The following is a 20,170-nucleotide window of genomic DNA, read 5'->3' on the forward strand; positions in this document are numbered from 1 at the left end:
AGCCTATGAAGCCCTTGCCCGGAGCCGAATTTAATCGACATGCTTCACAATTGACTTTAGTAACTTTTGCAGGGAAGCGAATGTGTCGAGTGTTCGATGTTGCTATAGGAATAGACTTCGAAGCACAAAGATCAAAAACGAGCAATTAGAATGAGACATCGTTTTTTCGCTACTCGAAACCTCATTTATCTCCATGTCCATGCGGTGGTGTAGTTTCGAGAATTTCGATATTTCGGGTTAATCCTGGAACCATACGCCAAAGTTACCTCATCCGCGCTAGCCCTGGTGTCGCTATCGTTATATCGCACGAAAAGTTCTACTTCGGCTAGTCGCGGTTCCGGTTCCACGTCGGGCAAATGCACCATAACCTTGTGTACTAGCGTGGCCGTCTCCGAGGGATCAAGCACTTCTAGCCAAGCCACGTCCACCACGCGGGAAGCATCGTTCCGCAGCAGCCACGTTGTTTCGTCGTTGCAACACTGCCAAGCGATACCTGCGTCGTTTACTTCACAAAACTGTTTCTGGTTGTCCTGTACCAGGGACCGTGGTAAGATTTGGGTAAAGGTGGAACGTGAAGTAGCGACGAGTGTGTCCGAGTATGCCAATAGCAGCATATCTATGGTACTGGCTTTCCAGCCCAGACGACAGGACTCCCCCAACTTCCAGGCTTGGTACGAGACACCGCGACCGGGTTCGATGCGGGGCTGCTCGGCCGTCACGACGGCAACGGAGTAAGCTTCCAAGTGCTCGGTGAGTGTAGGTATAGCCAACGCCGTGTCGGTGGACACAAACACCAACGGCTTGGATATTTTCTGCTGAAGGACGTATTGGTGAATCGAACGACTCAAATTGTGGAGAAACTCACTGGTGGGGAGCGCGCTGTTTCGAGACGACGCGACGAAGTGGTCAAGCTCTCCATTGCCGAGGCGTAAATGCACACCAATAACGTGATGGTCGTGCCATTTGCTCCTGACCTGAAAGGCTTCTATTTCGTGACGGAAGCGAAAGTCCCGGACCAACTGTCGGAACAATTCTACATCACGATGCAGTTTACGTTGCCAGGTAGCCAGAATCTCGTCGTTCAACGCAACACGCGCATTCTTGTAATTTTGTCCCGCGTAATACCCTAGCACGTCGTTGCGGAGTAGGACCGTCTTGCGAGACGTAAACGATTGTGTGGGTGTTGTCTTGCCATGACCCGACGGTCCAAGGAGACTCGATCCAAACAAATATTCAAAAAGCTCAAGGTCGTCACCACACGTACCCCAGTACACTTGGAGTGGAATTACTTGGCGGGTACGCTTCGACAGCGAGTCGGCTAAATCATAAGCTGCCGTTAGTTTGCTTAGCCGATGGCCCAGTCCAAAGTGTCCCACGTGTAGGATTTTCCGGTCGCGCACAGTGGAAGCCACGGTGGGCTTTTTCCACGTTTTTGCCGACGAAGGCTCCGACGCGTTGGCCAGAGTCTCCGTAGCATTCTTCAACACCGTCTCGAGGGCCCGTGCCAGTATCCCGGCTGCGTAGACGGCGTACGCCACGAGCAGGCCAAACGCGAGACGCACTACGCGCCCAGGAGAAGGCGTCATGGGACGGGGTCACGTGTGACCCGCACGTATCAGAGGCGTCGGCCCCGTCCGCCGTAAGGTTGATCAACTTCAGCGTCGTGCTCGTCTCTGCATTGCGAGGATGATTGGAGCGACAAGTGACGTTTTCTGAACGGCACGGCAACACAAACTTTTTTGGGTGGCGAGAGGGTTGTCCGTACCAAAAAGGGAAGGTACAAACACATCCTATTCGAACGCGAACGGTTCTCGCCCTAGAAAATGCTCCTCTAGTGACAGTGGTAGTCATCCCGACTCCACGATTCGCGGATGGGGATGTTTATGTACACACCAATGTAACTTTTGAGTGTCTCGAAGATAATCGTACCTTGGAGAATGTCCATCCGGGTCTCTCTGTGGATTACGCCCACTGCTTTTTTACAGTTAGGGGAACCGCGTAGACAGGACTTTCCCTGAGGGTTTTTCGGTAGGGGTAAAGTCTGTATCTGTCTATCTGTCTGTAGATTGTGGTGTGAGTTTTCCGATCCCAATCCCTTACACGTACGCACACCCACCTGACCACAATCGTACGAGCCAAACAAAGGTAATGTCAGTCAGCCTTCCCTGCGAGGACGACAATGTTCGTGGGAGTCAAGGCAGTGCGGTAATGGATCGGGTGCACACATTCTCTGTGAATGCCGTTGTGTGTATACCCCCTCCGTCTACGGACATTCCCACAAACTTTATGAAGTCACTGTCTCTGCTGTGGACTGTCGTCGTCTTTGCGGCTGTGGCTACGGCGTGGGTCACGGGTGTACAGGCCTGGGCCCCACCGCCATCGAGTTTCCGGGCGCCGCCCGACACGGTAGACCCACTGCAATCTCGCCGTGTCTTTGGCAGTGTTCTAGCGTTGGCGTGGACCATACCTACCACCGCTGCTGCTAAAGATGTCGACTCTTCGGTCAAGGGCACCAAGAAAGATCCCACATACGAGGCATGTTTGAGCAAGTGTGTCTACGAATGCACCAAACCCAAAGGCACGGAACAGAAATCGAGAGCCGTGTGCTTGCCCGAATGCAAACAAACTTGCGCTACCAACAAGGAACAACTCATGCTCGGACAGCCACTCAAAAAGGAATAGGTTACATGTTGTCCCAGAGATTCAAGGGGGAGTGGAGGAACGAGTCCGACACCACCTTTTGTTCGTATGTACTTGACCTCCCAGAGCTATATTTTATATACTGTGATATTTATTCTCGCATACAGAAAGCTTTGCTGCTGCTGCCGCCGCCGACACAAAACGTGTCGTAAAATCTAAAAACAACAAAAACCCGAGTCGTACCCGTGGTTGTGCTATTACTCGTCCTCGGCAGGCATGCTCTCCGACTTGTCCAGCCAATACCTCCGGATCCCATGGCTTGCCTTCGCTCGGTATCTGAACGTGCCTTGCCGCAAACCCATCTGGATCGGCCTTATTCCTTTGGTTGTCGTTTACGTGTGGAGGGTTTAACGCTTACAGTAGACGCTAGCGGTGTCTTGCAGTCTCCTGTGGCTCCACCAGCGTGTCACTGGAGAGGCGCCAGGTCGGCCAATATCCGGCGCATGTCGTCCTCGTCTATATCTTTCCCATTGTCGATCCTGTCTGCACACTCATGCTGTTCAGGTAGAAGATAGTTTTCTACCAACCATTCCGGATCGACCTTGTTCCCTTGGTCGTCTTTGGGGTGTGGAGGATTCAACCAAAACGATCCGGGGGTGGCAATGTCGTCCAACCAAAAGTCGATGCCGTCCACTACGGCGTCCGCCAAATCGTTGTCCTCCAAACACACCACACGTGTTCCCACGGCCCGGGCGGCACGCGTTTGGTCTAGTGTCGTACAAAGAACGACTGTGCGGGCGGGCAGCGGGGTACGTTCCGGGTCGGCCGGCTTTTGGCCAAATCCCGCCGAACCGCCAAAGGGGCGAGGCTGGATCGTTACACTTTCCAAGGCGACCAATAAATCGTACGGGTTTGGCGGTGGGTGTACTGTCGCACGGAACTGTACGGGTGTCAGCAAGGGAGCTGTAAACTGCGCTTGATTACCAATCAGGACCACTGCTGTCCCAGTCTGTTCGCATTCGTCCAGTAAACTACGCAAGCCAACGTCGTTGGTACGAAAGGATTCGACTCCGTAAAAGACCAGGCATTCCGGAAGATCGATGTTTCGAACCATAGAGATGCGAAAGGCGGCCTTGTGCTTTTCCGGACGCTCAAAGGCGTGCGAATACACCGGTGGTACAAAGGCGTTGGAAGTACCACACACAAATGCCGCGATCCAACACCACGCGAGGGCCACCCTACTCCTTACTCTACCCATCCCCATATTCGAAGTGGATCTGCGAGCACGACGGTACCTTTTAGTTTTTATAAAAAGGGAGCGGAATGCCGCTATCGTGGTACGTCGACTTTTGCACTTTTTGTTGACAATGGATGTATGTATGTGTACGACATGCGCAGCAGATGGGTGCCCGTTAGAAAGGAAAAAGCGGCCGATGGTCTGGCTATCAACAGAGTCAGCCTCAGCGAAAATGAGACTCTTTACCCTCATAACATGGGTAGTTAGTCTCGCTGCATGACTTATACATTTCGGATTTTGCGAGAGTCAAGTGGAGAAAAGTGGATGCGGAAATCCTATTTTAATTTTGAGGTTGTTGATCTAACAAGAGCTAGTGTTAAGCAAAAGAAACTGGCTCTTCCTTCTCGGGGTGTGCAAACATGCATTTGCAGAATTGGAAATTACAGCAGAGGGTTTTACTCCTCCTCGTCTCCTCCTCCGGCAGCTCGGCTGGCCGCACGCTTACGGGCGACACGTCCAGGAGCTCCCTGTCCGTAAGGAGAGTTAGTAGAAAAGTCAATGTGCTTTTCCGAAGCGGTACGCACATTGAATGAGGGCACGTTGACTAGCTGAGATCCGACACGGATGTGACGTTGACGGATCAAAACACGGGCGTGGTGAATGGATTTGGCTAGACCTTGCTTGTAGACCTTCGTCTGCAAGCGCCGTTCCAGTAACTTCTGGGTTGTCAACTGAAGGACGGTATCAAGCTCGAGTTCATCATCCGCTAAAAGACCGTAACGATTCATACGACGGAGAAGCGCAGCTCCCTCGAAGATTCTCTTGGGATCGCTCGGGTCGAGAGTCAACAAGGTACGGGCGGCCTTGCGCAGCTTCGCCAGAGCGAACTGAACACGCCAGATTTCGCGCTTGCAACGCAGGCCATATTCTCCCACCAGCTTAAGCTCGGCGTCCAAACGTTCCTTCTCGAAGGGACGACGGGGCGTCTTGGAGGTTTTGCTATCTGTAAAAGGCAGAAAACAACTCCGTGAGTGATACAGTCGGAACAAAATTAGATTCTTCCGCAAAATTTGCAGAAGGCGGGCAATATGCATCCGGATTGGCGGAGTTTGTCTTATTCGTGTGGGTACGACTAAAGATGTTTAGCGATACGACAAAAACCTGCCAATCGTGGAACATCACTTGGTGGGCGAAAGGAATCTCGACGCCATCGCAGATCGACAGCATCTCCACCATGGGCCATCTTCTTCTCTACGTCTCGTTTAAACTCACAGTTGCGGTGCATAGCGTTAGTCGGCATATTGACTGTTTCTTCTTCGTCTACAGAAACTACTAGAAAGGAAAGCGGATACGGGGTCCTTCGTTCGAGAGGACCGACAGGGGACGATGAGGGTGGTGGTGGACTTTTAACGAAGCAAAAGTGTTCAACAGGTGCGGACCGCGCTGCGAGGTTGGTTTCTGGTAGAGAAAACCACGTTCACCGTACGAGGGAAGGGTCTGGGTTTTTACCGCTTTACTAAAAATAAGGTCGTCCGGTACTCCGAATCATCTCAAGTAAAGGAGGTAAGCGAAAAAACACAGATTCCCTCTTGGGTTTGTATTGGTCAAGGAATGTCTTAAGGACTCAAGCTTATTGGAGCTAACTGTAAGGTCGATTGATGTTCTTCCTACTCTGTTAATCTCACCGTAGTGGATACGTAGGTCCATATTTACAGTACATTCCATACATGACGTGAAGATACGCAACACAAGGTTAAATTATAGGGGCTGTGACATACTACCTATGTCACATCACCAGATCCGCTACCACTGGATTTGCTCAGTCCCCTCACATTATTATTCGTAACTCAGAATGATAAGGTGACCAAACAATCCGTCCAGCATCTGGGATCATGACCAAATCCATGATCAACCACCAAATTGACAACCGTCTTTAAAAACAAATATAAAAACACATATCCACGTTGTAGCAATGCTCACAGAAACCCACTCTTGTAATGCAATTCCGCATGGTGGGAGGTACGATGCTTCTTACAAAGCAAGGGACCCAAATAAAGTCAATACAAGATCCTCGAAACTAGTTCTTGAATCCGATGACCATCCAAATTCTTTGTTAGCAAATCCGCTAAGTTTGTTTTGGTACTCTAATGAGCAATCCAAATGATGTCAGCTGCACACGCTTCTCTCACACGATGATAGCAAATGCTAACATGTTTCTTCTTCAAGACCAACTCCGATCGCGACGCATTGGTAACTACTGATTGATTGTCCCCGAAAACATTTGCCGGTCCATCCAGAGGCAAATCCATCATTCGAAGTTTGTACCGCAAACCAATCAATAGCTCCGTTGCAATCTTCATCGCAACAAATTCCGAACCAAACATAGACGTTTCCACAGTGTTCTGTCGCTTCGAAAACCATATCACCGGTGCCTTGTTCACAAATATCAAAACACCCATTCTCGAACGACGCGTCACCTGGTCACCCGCATGATCAGCATCAACAAAAGCATTCAACTGAACTTCCTTTCCACGAGGCTCCGGCATATTACCTGGAATCGGTTCTTTCGCGTTGGGATAGAAATCCTGCCAATCACACTGAGTAAACTTGTCTTTCCACAAAATAAATGTATCGTCAAAAACAACTTTAGATCGACCATGTACCTTCAGATATCCAAATATGTGGAACACTTGATCCAAATGTCCCTCCCTGGGCTGAGCGAGATATTGCGACAGCATCGACACTTGCGCAAAGATATCAATCCGCCCCAATTCAACTGCCCATCGCAAGATTCCAATCAGATTTTGGTAATAATTAGCCTTCTCCGCTCCCAACACTGGTGATACATCCAATTCCGGATGGTATGATTGTGACATAACCATGTGTCCCGACCGAATGGTAAACCTCTGCCCAATTTTGAAAAGCTTGTGCTCAATGTTGGTTACTGCAGCTTTCACATAGTCATCCGAACTCATGTACCAATGCTCTTTGGTAGCTCCTGACAATTTATACTTTCCAACATTAGCACCCAAATAATGATCGGGAGGATCATACTTCTTCCGGGTCTTCGGGTCTTCTTTCAAACTTATAGAGACCTGATAACGTTTCCATAATCCGATCCGGCTTCTCTGAAAGTGCCAAAATGTCATCAACATAAATGAGTACATATTCATAGTATTTGTCCCCATTGCCTTTGACAGCGGGACGCAACCAAACATCAGGATCCGCCACGCAGGGTCAAAACTTCAAATCAGACATTGTTTGCGCTAAGTGCGCATGCCATGCCGCGCCGGAACTCTTTAAACCATATAATGCTTGAACAATTAACACTTGAAGCCCCTGTCTAGCTGCACCAAACTCCGGACCCGCAATGGTATACACACTTTCCCGACAGTCCGCGTTTAGATAAGCATTCTGCGCATCCGCCGCCAAAATGTCCAACCCGTTTAACGCTGCCGCCATAAATGCAATCCGTACACTTTCTCTAGACACTACCAACAAATAAGTCAATGCAGCCGGTGCTTCCGTCATGTGTCCCCCAGCCACATACCGTGCCTTGCAAGTCAAATCAAGTTTCACATCAAATATAATATGACAGTCAATTTTCTGACAACCAACCAGGAGAGTTTCGTCCCCTTTGAGGAACTTGAATGCTGGCATAACATTAGCCATCTCTTTCTCAATTGCACGTTTCCAGAAATCGGTCCCCGTTTCCGCGTCAACCTCTAATGCTTCCTTTATGGACTTGGGAACACGAATACCAAATTTGTGAGTGCGTTTCCAGTACGGGGCTTTTACCTTAGAAATAATCCGATCGCGACGTTGTAGAATGTCTTTGATCCACCAGATAAACGCCGGTTCCTCTGCAAGCTTGTTAGCAACTGCATATTCAGCAACTTGCACAGGGTTTGATTCCTTGAGGTTGGCAAGGCGCTCCCACGTGGATGTCCCGTCTTTCCATTGAATCAAAAGCTTCCAACCTTTCGTCGTCCGACGCAAATGCCAATTGGATGTCGTCCCGAGAGACTGCAGACGCGTCGGAAGAATGGTCAATGATCTCGTCAATCAATTGGAACTGCCGTCCATCTTGATCGACTTCAGAGTACAGGGACTCTGCAATAATGTTAGCGGAATACTCCTTTTTGGTCCCATCCGGGAACTCGACTGTGTAAACAGGGGTATCTAAAATTGGGTTAGAATTTGCAACGCCAACGGGGTTTCCATCCGTATCTCGCTTTCAACCGGTAACTTTGGCCCGCTGCTTTCCGTCCCCCAATGCTAACACTACTTCTGCCAAGAGATACTTATCAAAGGATTCTTCTGTGTATTCATTGGCCTCTGGCATGGTGGACTCCTGTTCTATGGGGTTGATATCTTCATTGATTGCAGCGTACACACAGTCAGCTTTCCAGCTAATGCCACCATCCGGTATGTGCGTGTCACCCCTGTTGAGGAAGTCCTGGACTGAATTGTCAAAATTCTTCAACCTAGTCTTGAAACTGTCCAATCCATGCTTGTCTTCTGAAACTGGCTGCACCGTAGACCGTGCAATCACATGTCCCAACTTGGGAACAATCCAGCAACAGAACGCCTGTCCGACTCTGTGTGCAGGACCCAACCACCGGCCAAGCAATTTCTTCTCCTCTGGAAAGTCCCCAGGGTCCAAGTACCACACAGGCTGGTACATTCTGTACTCCAGCCACTCCGTGATATCCGGGGTCTCCCCGGTGACATGCTTGATGGGCATCCTACCTTTGAGATTGTACAATGGGTGAGCAGTCCAAGACCAAATCTCCGAAATGTACTTGGCTACATAATCCCAAAATCTTTGCGGAATACCCTCATGGGACATAATACAAAGCACTTGTTTCTTAAGTTCCCGGATCTCCGATTCCGCCCGGTTTTGCCACGGGGTCAGTGGTTCAGACATGGTCTGCTTCACCAGACCGTAGCTCTGGCAAACTTTCCGCCAGTGCCCAGTATTGAGCTCTTTTGCTCCTTCGGTGTGCATATGCATTGGCACCCCAACGTCCTGAAAGAGTTCTTCCAACGCCATTCCAGCGTCACCCTTGCTCTTCAATGGTATAAACTTACTATAGTTCAAATCATTCACAAAGATTTGCCCACAAGTATTTCCTCGCAGAGAAACCAATGAAGAAAACATGGTGTCAGAGTAAAATTTGGAGTTCAGACAATTGCAACAAAGCTGCTGCTGTTGCGTGCAATACCGGCGATATAATGGATGAACAGCAGTCCGCAAACCTTTCTGGGTTGTCACTCTCAAAGTTTTCTGTGCCATCAAGAGGCCAATGCCCCAACAATGAGATAGTTCCATTGGTTCCATTGTTGAATGCCGCAACTTGGTACGCACAGTACTACTAGCCACAGCCGACATGATCCAAACAGACTGTTCCATTCCACAAACAAAGTCATCATCCACAAGCGTAGAGCTGATGGACGATAAGACTGCTGAGATCTCTGATTTTCGACTCGAAAATAACATAGACACGGTGCCAGCTATGTTAGACAACTGAGTCTCTTTCAAACGCTCTTGTTGTTCTAGCTTGTCAGAACAAGGCTTCCTGTGCAGTGAGCTTGACATGAACGCAAGTCTCAATCTCCGTCTGGGTAGGCCACCGTGCCTGGAACCCTGACATAACTCCCTGTAATTCCAAAGAAATACGTAATTTCATCTCAGGAATATAAATAGAGTGAGTTGATTCGCAGTTGTGACACAAATGTTAGGGGACATCATCCACAATTAAACCATTTGCCCGCAATTGATTTGGACACAGCAACGAAGGGTCCTGTAAGTCACCTGTCATGTCCAACACTTGGAACACATCCAAAATGAACTTCTCACCAGTGACCGGGTCGTCAAACGCAGTACATCCATCAGCAACATCAACAACTCTCGGTTTATACTTATCCGAATACGGCATAACCGTGCATTTCTGCCCGGTTGCGCTGTATATATGAAACACCTTCCCCATAATACATGTATCTGCATGGGAGTCAAGATCCACTCAACCTTCAGATCTCAAACTTCTAGATCCCGAAATCATGCGACCATTGCCACGGCCGCCCTTATCTTTGGTCCATCTTTTACTGGACCGCAATCCAGCAATTGATAGCTTCATCAGGCCTCGAACTAGGGTAGCCGACAACATCTTGTCGACCCCAACAAGTCAATTGCTTGTTTCGCCTTCAAAACCAACAGTCTTCCTTTTTTTCTTCTTGTTCAAGAGAGCAAACTGATCACCTGCATTGGTTACATCATCTGCACTCCCCTTGTCAGGTTTCTCACTTGAATGAGTGATTGCCGCAGCTGAGCGCTTGTTCTTGTTGCGAGAGGACTTCGCGGCCGCTCGCTTGGCTCGGACTTTGTCTTTTTCCTTATCCAAAAGTTGATGCCATTCATTTGGAGTATGACAAGCTGAGATAGGGATTGATCAGATCCCTTGGCTGCAGCTTGTTGAAAAGATCAACAAAGGGGAGATCACAATCAAAAAGGCAATTTCTAGTAATCTGTAATCTGAGAACCTCACAGGAGGCCCTCATTATCATAAATTCATATCAATCACTCCATGCATCATCACAGTTAACACCACATCATCACAAGTGACATCACCACAAGTAGTGACATCATCACAAATAGTCTGTCCATCTGTCAACACCACCCATGACAAATGTTCTGCCCATCTGTCAACAATCACTCAGTCACATCCAAGACTCAAAATGGATAAAATCCTGACAGAGTATAATTGCCCGCTCAAATAGCCGGCTTCTTCTTGTTGTTACTAGTCCGCTGAGTGCTTGAAATTGACCAACCTGTCTTCTGAGAGGTATTGGTGTTAGTAAACAAGGCCAAATAATCGGCCGCCTTTGCAAAATTACACATGCGGTCCGCGTCGCCTTGAATTACCGCAATTCCCGTGTTACGTAGTACAACCAATGTACGTACGAAAAACAGGAAAACGCTGTGTCGACAAAGTCTGGTAAACGAAGGTTGGGCGTTATTACGAACGACCTGCGATACACCTAAGCGAGCCTAGGGACTGTAAAACTCAACTTGCTTACGACGCTCCCCACGGGTTAGACAGCGGATATGAGGACCTATGCTAATGCAATATTTGGATCAATGACTTTCTAAAACAAAGAGGGAAGATTATTCTACATCTGATCCTTGAGAACTGGTCTCTTCATCCAGATGAAGGACCTCTTATCATGTATCAAATAACCTTACCCCACATAGATATGTTTCCTCTAAATATAAATCCCACACAGAGTCACTCAGTGAATAGCGAATCATGCCTGCTACTTGCTTCTTTTGACTTGTGGGACTGTTCCTTATCAAATACTTGTGTTTCTTGTGCCCGGGATTCCTACTATGGCACATCCTTGATTGTGCCGCGAATATGTGGTGTTGTTCAATAAGGCCGACATAAACTCCACGTTCCCATCTCGTGTCTTGTCTCCAATCACACGTGGATCTCCATCCTTGTACATTGTATGTCCACAAGACATGTCATTAGGTAGGATACCGTGACATCCCGAGAGCATCTTAGGATCTGTGCAATGGTGATTGCGCAAGAAGACATCCTCCTTCCTGGACACTCCGTCAATGTCTCGCCGTACGTGTCAAGAGTCTGGAACGCCATTGACAAAGCATTTGTGTACTTTTCCATCCCAAAGTTACGACGCTCGCCAGTGTAGGTGGTATGCTCGAGCACATCGAATGCAGCCGCCTTGGACTTGGACATCACCGCATCAGCTTCATAGTGACTATTCAAAGCCTTGACCGCTCCACGACCGTCGCGTTTCTTCTCGAAAGGCGCAACATAAGTCCACGCTGGACCGTTTACAGTCAACTGTTTCACCTGGATCCAAACTTTCCCGTTGCCCTTGTCGAACGCCGTCCCCGTATGGGGAGTCAACAGCACCAACTTCTCGTGCTCCGTCTCGAACTCGGTATCCGGTGCAGCGACGTTGTCATCTTTCCGGACGACATAATCCAATGGCACTTTGTTAACACCCGTCACGGAGCTCAAATAGTTGACCAACAACTTGAAGAACGGAATCTACTTCGTTTCCTTCGAGAACGGAGCCGGAGGCTTGACTTGAACATCCTCCTCATCCTTCGCTTCTTCTAGTTCACGCACCTTCCTGGTGTACAGGTTTCCGATAGCCGCAGTAAAGTCCGCCGCAACAACCGGAGTCCCCTGTCGGAGACGCTCAGACACCCAGAGATGCATTCCGCTTAGCTTGTACTCCCACATCATGGGGATCGCTATCCCAGGGGTGCCAGGCGCCGCCGCCACCGCAGCGTTTCCACCAGCAGCTGGCACTGAGGCCACACCATCGGTACCGCGACGAATGATCTTGCAGATATCCTTGAGACGGTCACAAGTAACCAAGCCAAGGGAGTCCATCGCATCAAAACCTTTGTTCGTAAACACGTTCGCCGCAGGAACAGACCATCCAATCCGCCCGAGCGCACCACGAAACGCATTAGCACCGTCAGCAGCCATGATATCAAGAACAATTTCAACGAAGGAAAGAACAACGAAACAAAGCAACGCAATTCAAAAGCAGTAAAACGCCATCGGAAAAGCCGCACGGACCGCAGGAGCCGACACAAGCCTCCAGGCTCGGCTACCTTCCGTTCCAGGCCATAAGTGCCACACATATCCGTGTTTGAGCAAATCCAGTGGCCCACCAGTGGAACTGGCTAGTTTTCTACATCATCCAATGTAACTCACCAATAGTTTGGCTAAATAAAAGGGAGTCATACACAATGACATAACTTTTCTAGCATGCTTATGGACAGCGGCCTTAGTATTATACGCTATCCAGCATAGCTCACCGATAAATTGGTTATGGTTTCGGTGTCATACCCAACGACAAATATCGAAATTACCAGTCATAACTTATGACCTAACCATACACAATGGCCGTCTGTTGTAAGACACACTCAGTTGGGTGTGTATATAACTTAAACAACAGTCTACTTTCACACCGTACACAACGGCAAGTTCTCGCCATTTAAGGCTAGTTCCGGCCATTCCGACCACAGCGGCTCAATACCCGTGCGATCGTTTCGATCCGTACGGTTCCGCAACCATGGGGAAGACCCATGAAAGCTGTATCAAACAAGCCACTTTCTCACCCGTTGCTCCCCACGAAGGCAAGAAACATCACCTACACATCCGTGTATGCATTGGGTCTGATAAACTCTGTTAATCTCACCGTAGTGGATACATAGGTCCATATTTACAGTACATTCTATACATGACGTGAAGGTACGCAACACAAGGTTAAATTATAGGGGCTGTGACATACTACCTATGTCACATCACCAGATCCACTACCACTGGATTTGCTCACTACTGACAATCGCTACACCAAACGAATGTCAAGCAAGTGCAGTATTCTTTTAATATCCACGTGGTGCTCTGTTCATCGGCACTACGATATTCGGACTATGATTCCATTCATCGTTGTCCTGTTGCTTGACCGACGATTCCGCTGCGGCGGAAACAATCTAATGTATGGCCATGGCGAAGTCTAACAAAGAACACAAGAGGACTAGTAGTACAGCTTGCAGAGTGCTTTAGAATAAAATAAAGTGAGCACATCATCCGATGTGCACAAGACTAGACTAAAGTGATGACCCTAGCATCTCATCCTGAGATGTCCTCTAAGGTCATTTGTCCCACCATACTTCCCCAAATCCGGGTCAGTATGGCTCTATCAAATCAGTATTGACGATTTCTATATCGTCTTCCCGTAAAGAGCAACACATCTGTGACAAGGATAATTTATAGAATTTTGTTACTTCGCAGTTCAAATTCACATTCAAGAATATGTGAGCGAGGAGGACCTTTGTTTACATGGAGAAAACAACTCTCCTAGGTCGGCTACTGTCTTGAAATGGGCAGCAAGACACGATTTACGGCATATATATTTCCTGCCAGATTCAGCAGTATTTCTTCAACTCCGGCGTCTGTCTGAAAGGTGGGGAGACTGATGCCGTCTGACACAGCTTGCAGTGGTGTTCCTTGCGCCGTGGGCAACTGCACGGTACCGACTGTTACTTCATGATTATAGACTTGTGGGCTCAAATGGAACCACAAAATGTTTTGCAGACTCAAAAGATTTGCTGGATCGCGAAGGAAATCGAGCTGATCTTTACTGAGGAGCTCGAAAGCGTCGTTTGTGGGTGCGAAAAACGTGAAACTTCGGGTCAAAGAAATAGATTCACTCAGTTTTGCCAGGCTCAAGAACTCCACGAGCGTCGAAAAGTCTTCGTCCTGCTCGAGCTGTTGAAGCAGATTCAAGTATGCCCAGGAAGGCAAGAAAACGGTGTCGATTTCGTGGACAACTCCGTTTCTGGCAAGCAAGTCTGCTGTGACAACTTTTGATGGAGAAATGACTGTACTACTTGTTGCATCGGCAACCGCTTTATCGGAAGCAGCTTCCGACATAAAGAAAACTTCTCCATTGTTGACCACAACCCCAAGTGTACCATCGGACAGGGTGGCAAGTTCTTCATCATCCACAAGATCAGACCTTAAGAAAGTCTCACCAATTACGTGATACAGCAAAATGTCTTTCAGTTGAAAGTTGAATTCAGGAGTGAGCAATAACTCCAGGACATTCATATCAATAGCGCTAAATGCCGCGGTAGTTGGAGCCAGCAAAGTATAGGGCCCCGGATCCTCTAGAACAGACAATAGATTACTCTGGATGAGAGCTGTCTCTAAGATGGCAAGCGATTCGCGAGAGGACACGAGTCCTTCAATTGAGACCATGCCTGAGTCCGTAGGTGGATCCATGGGGATACCCTCAACAGGGCTACTTGATGGAGCTGAACCAACCGGGGTCGTAGTGGATCCTGTTGGACTATCTGTTGCAGGAATTATGGTAGCACTAGTTGGGCTTCCTGCGACGGGAGAATTTGTGGGAGCCGCTGTCATAGGGACGCTCGTTGCGATTCGACCGGAGATAGTGTAGGAGCAACGTTCGCAGCTGGAGGGCCTGTAGCGGTGATTCCACCGCCATCTGCAGGAGAGGCGGTGGGAGTGTGTAAAATACTCATATCTGTATCTGATAGGAGATTGACAAAGCCTTCAAAGTTGTCAAATGGCTCAGAGTTGCCAACGTCGCTTTTCGACGCAACGGTCGAAGAGGAGATTTTGCTTGAAGGCACAATCAAACGGCTTCGAAAACGTTTTGGGCCGTTCTTTCGGAGGAGCGCCCCTGCAGTGGAGCCAAGAAAAGGCAGTACGAATAGAACGGTGGAGAGTTTCATATTTTCTTTTTGATCGGCGACCGAAAGAATTGTGCCACAAGGATTTTGTGAGCGGCTAGCGCAAGGAAGTACGAACGAAGAGGGCCATACATTAACTGTAAAGTCCATAAAGAAAGTAACTTTAACGCACTCAAATCGCTTGAATCTGTCATATTTCTAAACGGTCAGAAATTACATAACCTTTAGCGGTTTCAAAACGTTTTTACGAGGAGAAGGCCCTATTGTGCCAGAACGAATCGGCGAAACAATCACCATATGGATCAAGACCGTTTAACATTGTTACTATGTGCTGATTCTCATACGCCAGCGGGACGGTTCGTTGATTTCCTGCCCTCGCTTGAATCTTGAAGGGCTGGGTTACCGTTACATCGAGAGACAAGGAAGTAGGAAGTTGTCGCTTCACTGTCGGTTGCTTCACCAGTGTTTTTACCTGCTTACATACAAACCACGCTAACTGTAAGGCTTAGGCAACTGTTATCCTAGACAGTGTTTCAACGTCAAATAATTCACACATGGGTTGTGAACTGGATACAGCTGCATGTGGACTAACAAGAAGTACTGGTGATGGCGTGGAAAGGAAAATGACAATCAATACTGTATCTATAGCGAAAAGCAAAAAGGGTTGCTTCCATAATGAATCAATCATTGCTCACATCCGCTGTTGAAGCTTGGAGACGCTACGGCATGCATTACCGACCGAAATTGAGCTCAACCAAATTCTATCTTCGTTAGCACTGTACTCCCAACAGAGGCTGTCATGGCGCAGATATGCATCAAGTCGGGAAAAAAACGTAACTTGGGCTGAAAGATTGAATTCGCTTGCGTACCATTGATATGACTCACAGCAGGCAGTAATGGAGACTTGCAGAGATTCTCCGGACGCAGCTGTACGAAGACTCACCGTCCTTGAGAGCTTATGGCTTAGCTGGAATGCCTAACTGTAAGATCATGCTCCGAAATCACTAAACCGCTCAGATCTGTTGAGACTATCCTGGTTACATATTGAAAATAGGAGACGCAAATAAGACTTCAGTAAATTAAATTATGCAAACAATTTCTCATTCGGTATTCCATTTCTGGAACGTAGAATGAAGGAGAGAGATGAGAGTAACACTTGACTGAGGTAGTCCCCAGAATGCGAAAGCTACCGCACTCAGAGAGCTAAACCAGTGGATCACGTGTTCGATCCATAGGTCCCAAGGGTTGCTCCGGGGAAGTGCCCTTTTCAGTCAGTTCAATCTTTCCTGTATTGAACCATGTGTCCACTGTTTCGTCGCTGGTATCTGCAGGATCACTCGCTGTAGTTACCGAGGAACCTTTGACCATTTCTGTCCAGGAAGTAATTCCAAGAGAAGGAGGTGTGGACGATTTGGCAGAAACATTTATTGGAGACGGGGTCAACTCGGTATTAACACTGGAAGATGGAGCCTTGCTGGCTTTAGGCGTAACAGAAGATGGGGCCGTCGTCGTCGCACCGCCGTCGCTGGTTGATGGAGCTGCTGTAGAAGATGACTTGGGGTTGTAAGTTTTACTTGGGGAGGTCTTGGGAGAAGGAGTTGAAGTCGACTTGGTTGGGCTTTTGACATGTGGGGCCATTGTAATCCCACCGCTGGCTCCTTTGGCGGTTGGAGCTGTCGTGGAAGAAGCTTTGGGATTGAAGGTAGAGGGACTCTTCGATAGCCTAGTAGACGGAGCCGCGGTCACTTTTGCTGAGGGGGGCAGCGTCGACTTTCCTACAGGAGCTGTAGGAACCTTGGTGGGAACTCCAGTGGGTGCGACAGGCGCCTCAGCCGGTACTTGGGTCGGTATTTCCACGATAGTGGCCACGCTGGGACTTGGAGTCGGAGCCTTTGTCGTGGGGCGGGAAGTTGGAACACCAGTGGGTGACGTAGTTGGCTCCACAGTTGGAAGAGGAGTCGGAGGTGGTGTCGGGACTTCGAAAATCGTGGCAGCGCTCGGACTTGGTGTTGGTGCCTTTGTGCTTCTTGCCTTTGTTGGGCGGAATGTTGGAACTCCAGTGGGTGCGACAGTCGGCTCCGCATTTGGAAGTTGGGTCGGAATCTCGGCAATCGTGGCCTCACTAGGACCTGGTGTCGGAGCCTTCGTGCTTCTTGCCTTTGTTGGGCGGAACGTTGGAGACTCGGTTGGGTTGGGAGTCGGCTCCACAGTCGGAAGCCGAGTCGGAACCTCGGCAATCGTGGCCTCGGTAGGATTTGGTGTCGGAGCCCTTGTTGGGCGGAGCGTTGGTGAGCTAGTGGGGATGCTCAGGCTTTGACTCGAGAGGAACATCGCCATGAACTCGTCGCTGAAACCTGGGGAAATTCCCTGAATGCGAGTCGTTTTCTCCGCTAAACGAGCTTGCGTGCCATCTTGATTGCGCAAACGACGATGATTAGCTCCCTGTGCCTCACTGAAAATAGTTTCACCAATAACCAAGGCAGTAATCAATCCAAATTGCACTCTCATGGTTTGCGTCAAAGAACTACGATGACGTTTGAATGTTTATATTTTTCGAGTCATCGATAATGTGATGGCATATACAAGTCGAATTTCATGTTGTCATGCCTTTGGAACGTCAACGCGAGCTCCGTCGCTAATTTGGCGAGAAATTAACCATGTGCTGAAAACCGTTGAGAGTTGAGCTAATTATTTGTCTATTGCCAAAAGGTAAAATCACAACATAAAACTGTCATTTTCATTGTATCCGTGAGCTTAGTGACTCCGCTTGAATCATTATTAGGTTTTTATATGTAGTGCGACATAATTAAAACCATTCTGTTTTCGTTGAGCAGACTCCGAAATCAATATATTTTCTGCTTTCGCTAAAACTTTAACTAATGATACGATCGCAGTCAGAATGCAATTCCAACGGATAGATACTTAATCTATTAAATATAAACTGGCCGTTAAGTAATCTAAACTCTACTTCGACGAGGCAATCCGTGGCTGTGAATTCCTCCTGACTGTGAACACTTATTTTTACATGTTGTTGGCACGGCACCTGGAGAATCACTAGTTTTGGGATTATTTTTTCTGATGTAGGTGGTTTATTGCCTATGCAGACCTAATAAAATGAGGGCAAAGCGAGAAATGTGAAGAGGAGTCCGATTACCAGACGTCGAGTGACAATGTGTTTGGACAAAAATACATGAATAAAGTATGGATGGAGCATATTTGCCATTTTATTGCCTGCTGCTAACTGGCGCTTTTTCCTCATCAGAAGAATCCAGGAATTATTTATACGGTTTAGCAAAAATAATCACAAAGCTTGTTAACAGTATAGGCAAAGTTGGTTGCAATAAGGGCTACAAGTTGTGACGAAGATTTGAAGAAAGCCAACAGCTGCATCCAGAAGGAAAGTATAAATTAATGCCGGTTTGTCCCCTACGCGTTCATGACATGAACCCAGATCTCTCTCAAGTGTGATTGGCTGAAGCAAGTATCTCCAGATACTCAGTCACAGCCTGCATGCTGAACATGCCAACCCCAGGAACACTGGCATTTGGAGGAACAAGGAGTCCGCCAATTTCATGAACTATTCCATTTGCTGCCAATACATTAAATCTAACCCCTCCAACAAAATTGAAAAATAGGTTCACCAACATTGCAGATTCCGGATCGTATATAGCCGTAACCGCGACTGTGCTTCCCTCCAATGTGTTCAAACTGTCAGTATCAATCAGTTGAAGGGAATTGAATACATCAGTTGACAAATGATAGGTCAGGACTTGACGAAGGGTGTCGACATTCGTTGGGTTCTGCAGGAAAGCAAAAGTCTGGCTTGGTAGCATGGCAAACGCATCGTTATTGGGGGCAAGCACCGTCATTTCTTTTTCTTGAAGAATTTGCTCAAGGTCAGCCTGAATGATGAGAGAAGAAAGAGTACTGAAAGTTGCTACACCTTGTTGCAAAACGTCGAAAATATAAAAGAAGGCAAAGTTGGGTAACAAGACCATCTCCATTTCGTGGAGAATTCCATTTGATACCTGTACATTTGTCTCGATTAGCCTAGATGGAAAGGCCCCCGAGACACCACTTACCACCGCTGTGGTATTGAGGAATATGCTCCCTGAGATTATCGAAACTGTGAGGTCTGAACCGTCAAGGAGCGAAGCGAGCTCTCGACCGCTTGTCAAACTGGCTGAGGGAAAGGAGCCCAAAATTCCATGGTAAGTGAGCAGCTGAAACAGGTGGAGACCAAATCCCGGATTGGTCAATAATGCCTCCAAAAAGACTAGGTCTAATGTTTCGAATGCGGCATCGTTCGGTGCGAACACAGTTAGCTGAATATCTCTGCTGAAAGTATCGAGAAGGTTGGCTGCTACGAGTGCTTCCTCCAAGATTGAAAATCGCGGCGTGTTTGCGATGAAAAAAGCAATGCTTTGCAACGGTGCGCCCGTCGGTATCTCTATCGGAGGTATAGAACCGATCGTAGGTTGCAAAGTGGGATCGCCAATGTCTGTTGGTACTGAAGTGGGACTCTTTGAAGTGCGTACAGGAGTCTCTGCCGACACTGGTGACACCGACAGATTTACCATTGGCGTGTTGGCTGTGACTATCGGAGCTTGCGTCGGTGCACCACTGGGGTTCTTAGTCGGCGAACCCTTTGGAATCCTAGTGGGCGCCATCGGTGTTGTATTTGTCGGAGCATGTGTTGGCGGCAAACTCATCGCAGCGACTTCCGGCAAAACTTCAAACAGTCCGTTTTCCCTCAATAGTTCCTCGAAAGTGACGACCTGCCCGAGTGGCTCATTCTTCCGGCGTTTGTTGTCGTTGGAAAGCACTTTCCGAGATCGGAGACTTTGAGCTGGCTTGGCGCCGATCGCTTGCGGTCCTAGCCACAGCAGAATCCATACACTTATTGCGAAGCAAGCCTTCATGGTGACGGGCTATGCGGGTATTGTACTTTGTCATAGCAAAACTGAGCAATGCACTTTGCTGTTCCCAGGCGTTTGTGGATGAAATGTGTGAGGCGATAC

At 48.2% G+C, this 20,170-nt stretch overlaps 7 protein-coding genes across 7 annotated transcripts; 1 reads left to right on the plus strand and 6 right to left on the minus strand.

Annotated features, from left to right (window-relative positions):
• Positions 1-129: 129 nt before the first annotated feature.
• On the minus strand, positions 130-1,516 carry PHATRDRAFT_45394 (predicted protein). The gene is made up of 2 exons (XM_002179739.1): positions 1,265-1,516; positions 130-1,154 (listed from the first exon to the last, which is right to left on the minus strand). Exon 2 carries the CDS (start codon positions 612-614, stop codon positions 186-188), a length of 429 nt encoding a protein of 142 aa, XP_002179775.1. The 5' UTR covers positions 615-1,154; positions 1,265-1,516; the 3' UTR covers positions 130-185.
• A 770-nt stretch (positions 1,517-2,286) lies between these two features.
• PHATRDRAFT_35089 (predicted protein) lies at positions 2,287-2,682 on the plus strand (the record flags this gene model as incomplete). The annotated part of the gene is made up of 1 exon (XM_002179529.1): positions 2,287-2,682. The coding sequence occupies one exon, from the start codon at positions 2,287-2,289 to the stop codon at positions 2,680-2,682; it is 396 nt and encodes a 131-aa protein (XP_002179565.1).
• Positions 2,683-3,106: 424 nt separating this feature from the next.
• PHATRDRAFT_35090 (predicted protein) lies at positions 3,107-3,904 on the minus strand (the record flags this gene model as incomplete). The annotated part of the gene is made up of 1 exon (XM_002179740.1): positions 3,107-3,904. One exon carries the CDS (start codon positions 3,902-3,904, stop codon positions 3,107-3,109), a length of 798 nt encoding a protein of 265 aa, XP_002179776.1.
• A 473-nt stretch (positions 3,905-4,377) lies between these two features.
• On the minus strand, positions 4,378-4,878 carry PHATRDRAFT_6847 (predicted protein; the record flags this gene model as incomplete). Its single annotated transcript, XM_002179741.1, has 1 exon — positions 4,378-4,878. A coding segment is annotated over one exon (501 nt), but the record flags the coding sequence as incomplete, so codon positions are not given.
• Positions 4,879-11,358: 6,480 nt separating this feature from the next.
• Positions 11,359-12,408, minus strand: PHATRDRAFT_35092 (predicted protein; the record flags this gene model as incomplete). The annotated part of the gene is made up of 2 exons (XM_002179742.1): positions 11,359-11,943; positions 12,040-12,408. 2 exons carry the CDS (start codon positions 12,406-12,408, stop codon positions 11,359-11,361), a joined length of 954 nt encoding a protein of 317 aa, XP_002179778.1.
• Positions 12,409-13,682: 1,274 nt separating this feature from the next.
• On the minus strand, positions 13,683-15,191 carry PHATRDRAFT_54395 (fasciclin domain-containing protein; the record flags this gene model as incomplete). The annotated part of the gene is made up of 2 exons (XM_002179743.1): positions 13,683-14,782; positions 14,863-15,191. 2 exons carry the CDS (start codon positions 15,189-15,191, stop codon positions 13,798-13,800), a joined length of 1,314 nt encoding a protein of 437 aa, XP_002179779.1. The 3' UTR covers positions 13,683-13,797.
• A 2,993-nt stretch (positions 15,192-18,184) lies between these two features.
• On the minus strand, positions 18,185-20,071 carry PHATRDRAFT_54396 (fasciclin domain-containing protein; the record flags this gene model as incomplete). Its single annotated transcript, XM_002179744.1, has 1 exon — positions 18,185-20,071. One exon carries the CDS (start codon positions 20,069-20,071, stop codon positions 18,608-18,610), a length of 1,464 nt encoding a protein of 487 aa, XP_002179780.1. The 3' UTR covers positions 18,185-18,607.
• Between the last annotated feature and the right edge of the window lie 99 nt (positions 20,072-20,170).

Source organism: Phaeodactylum tricornutum, chromosome 7 (assembly GCF_000150955.2).
Source record: "Phaeodactylum tricornutum CCAP 1055/1 chromosome 7, whole genome shotgun sequence".
Lineage (NCBI taxonomy): Eukaryota > Bacillariophyta > Bacillariophyceae > Surirellales > Neidiaceae > Phaeodactylum > Phaeodactylum tricornutum.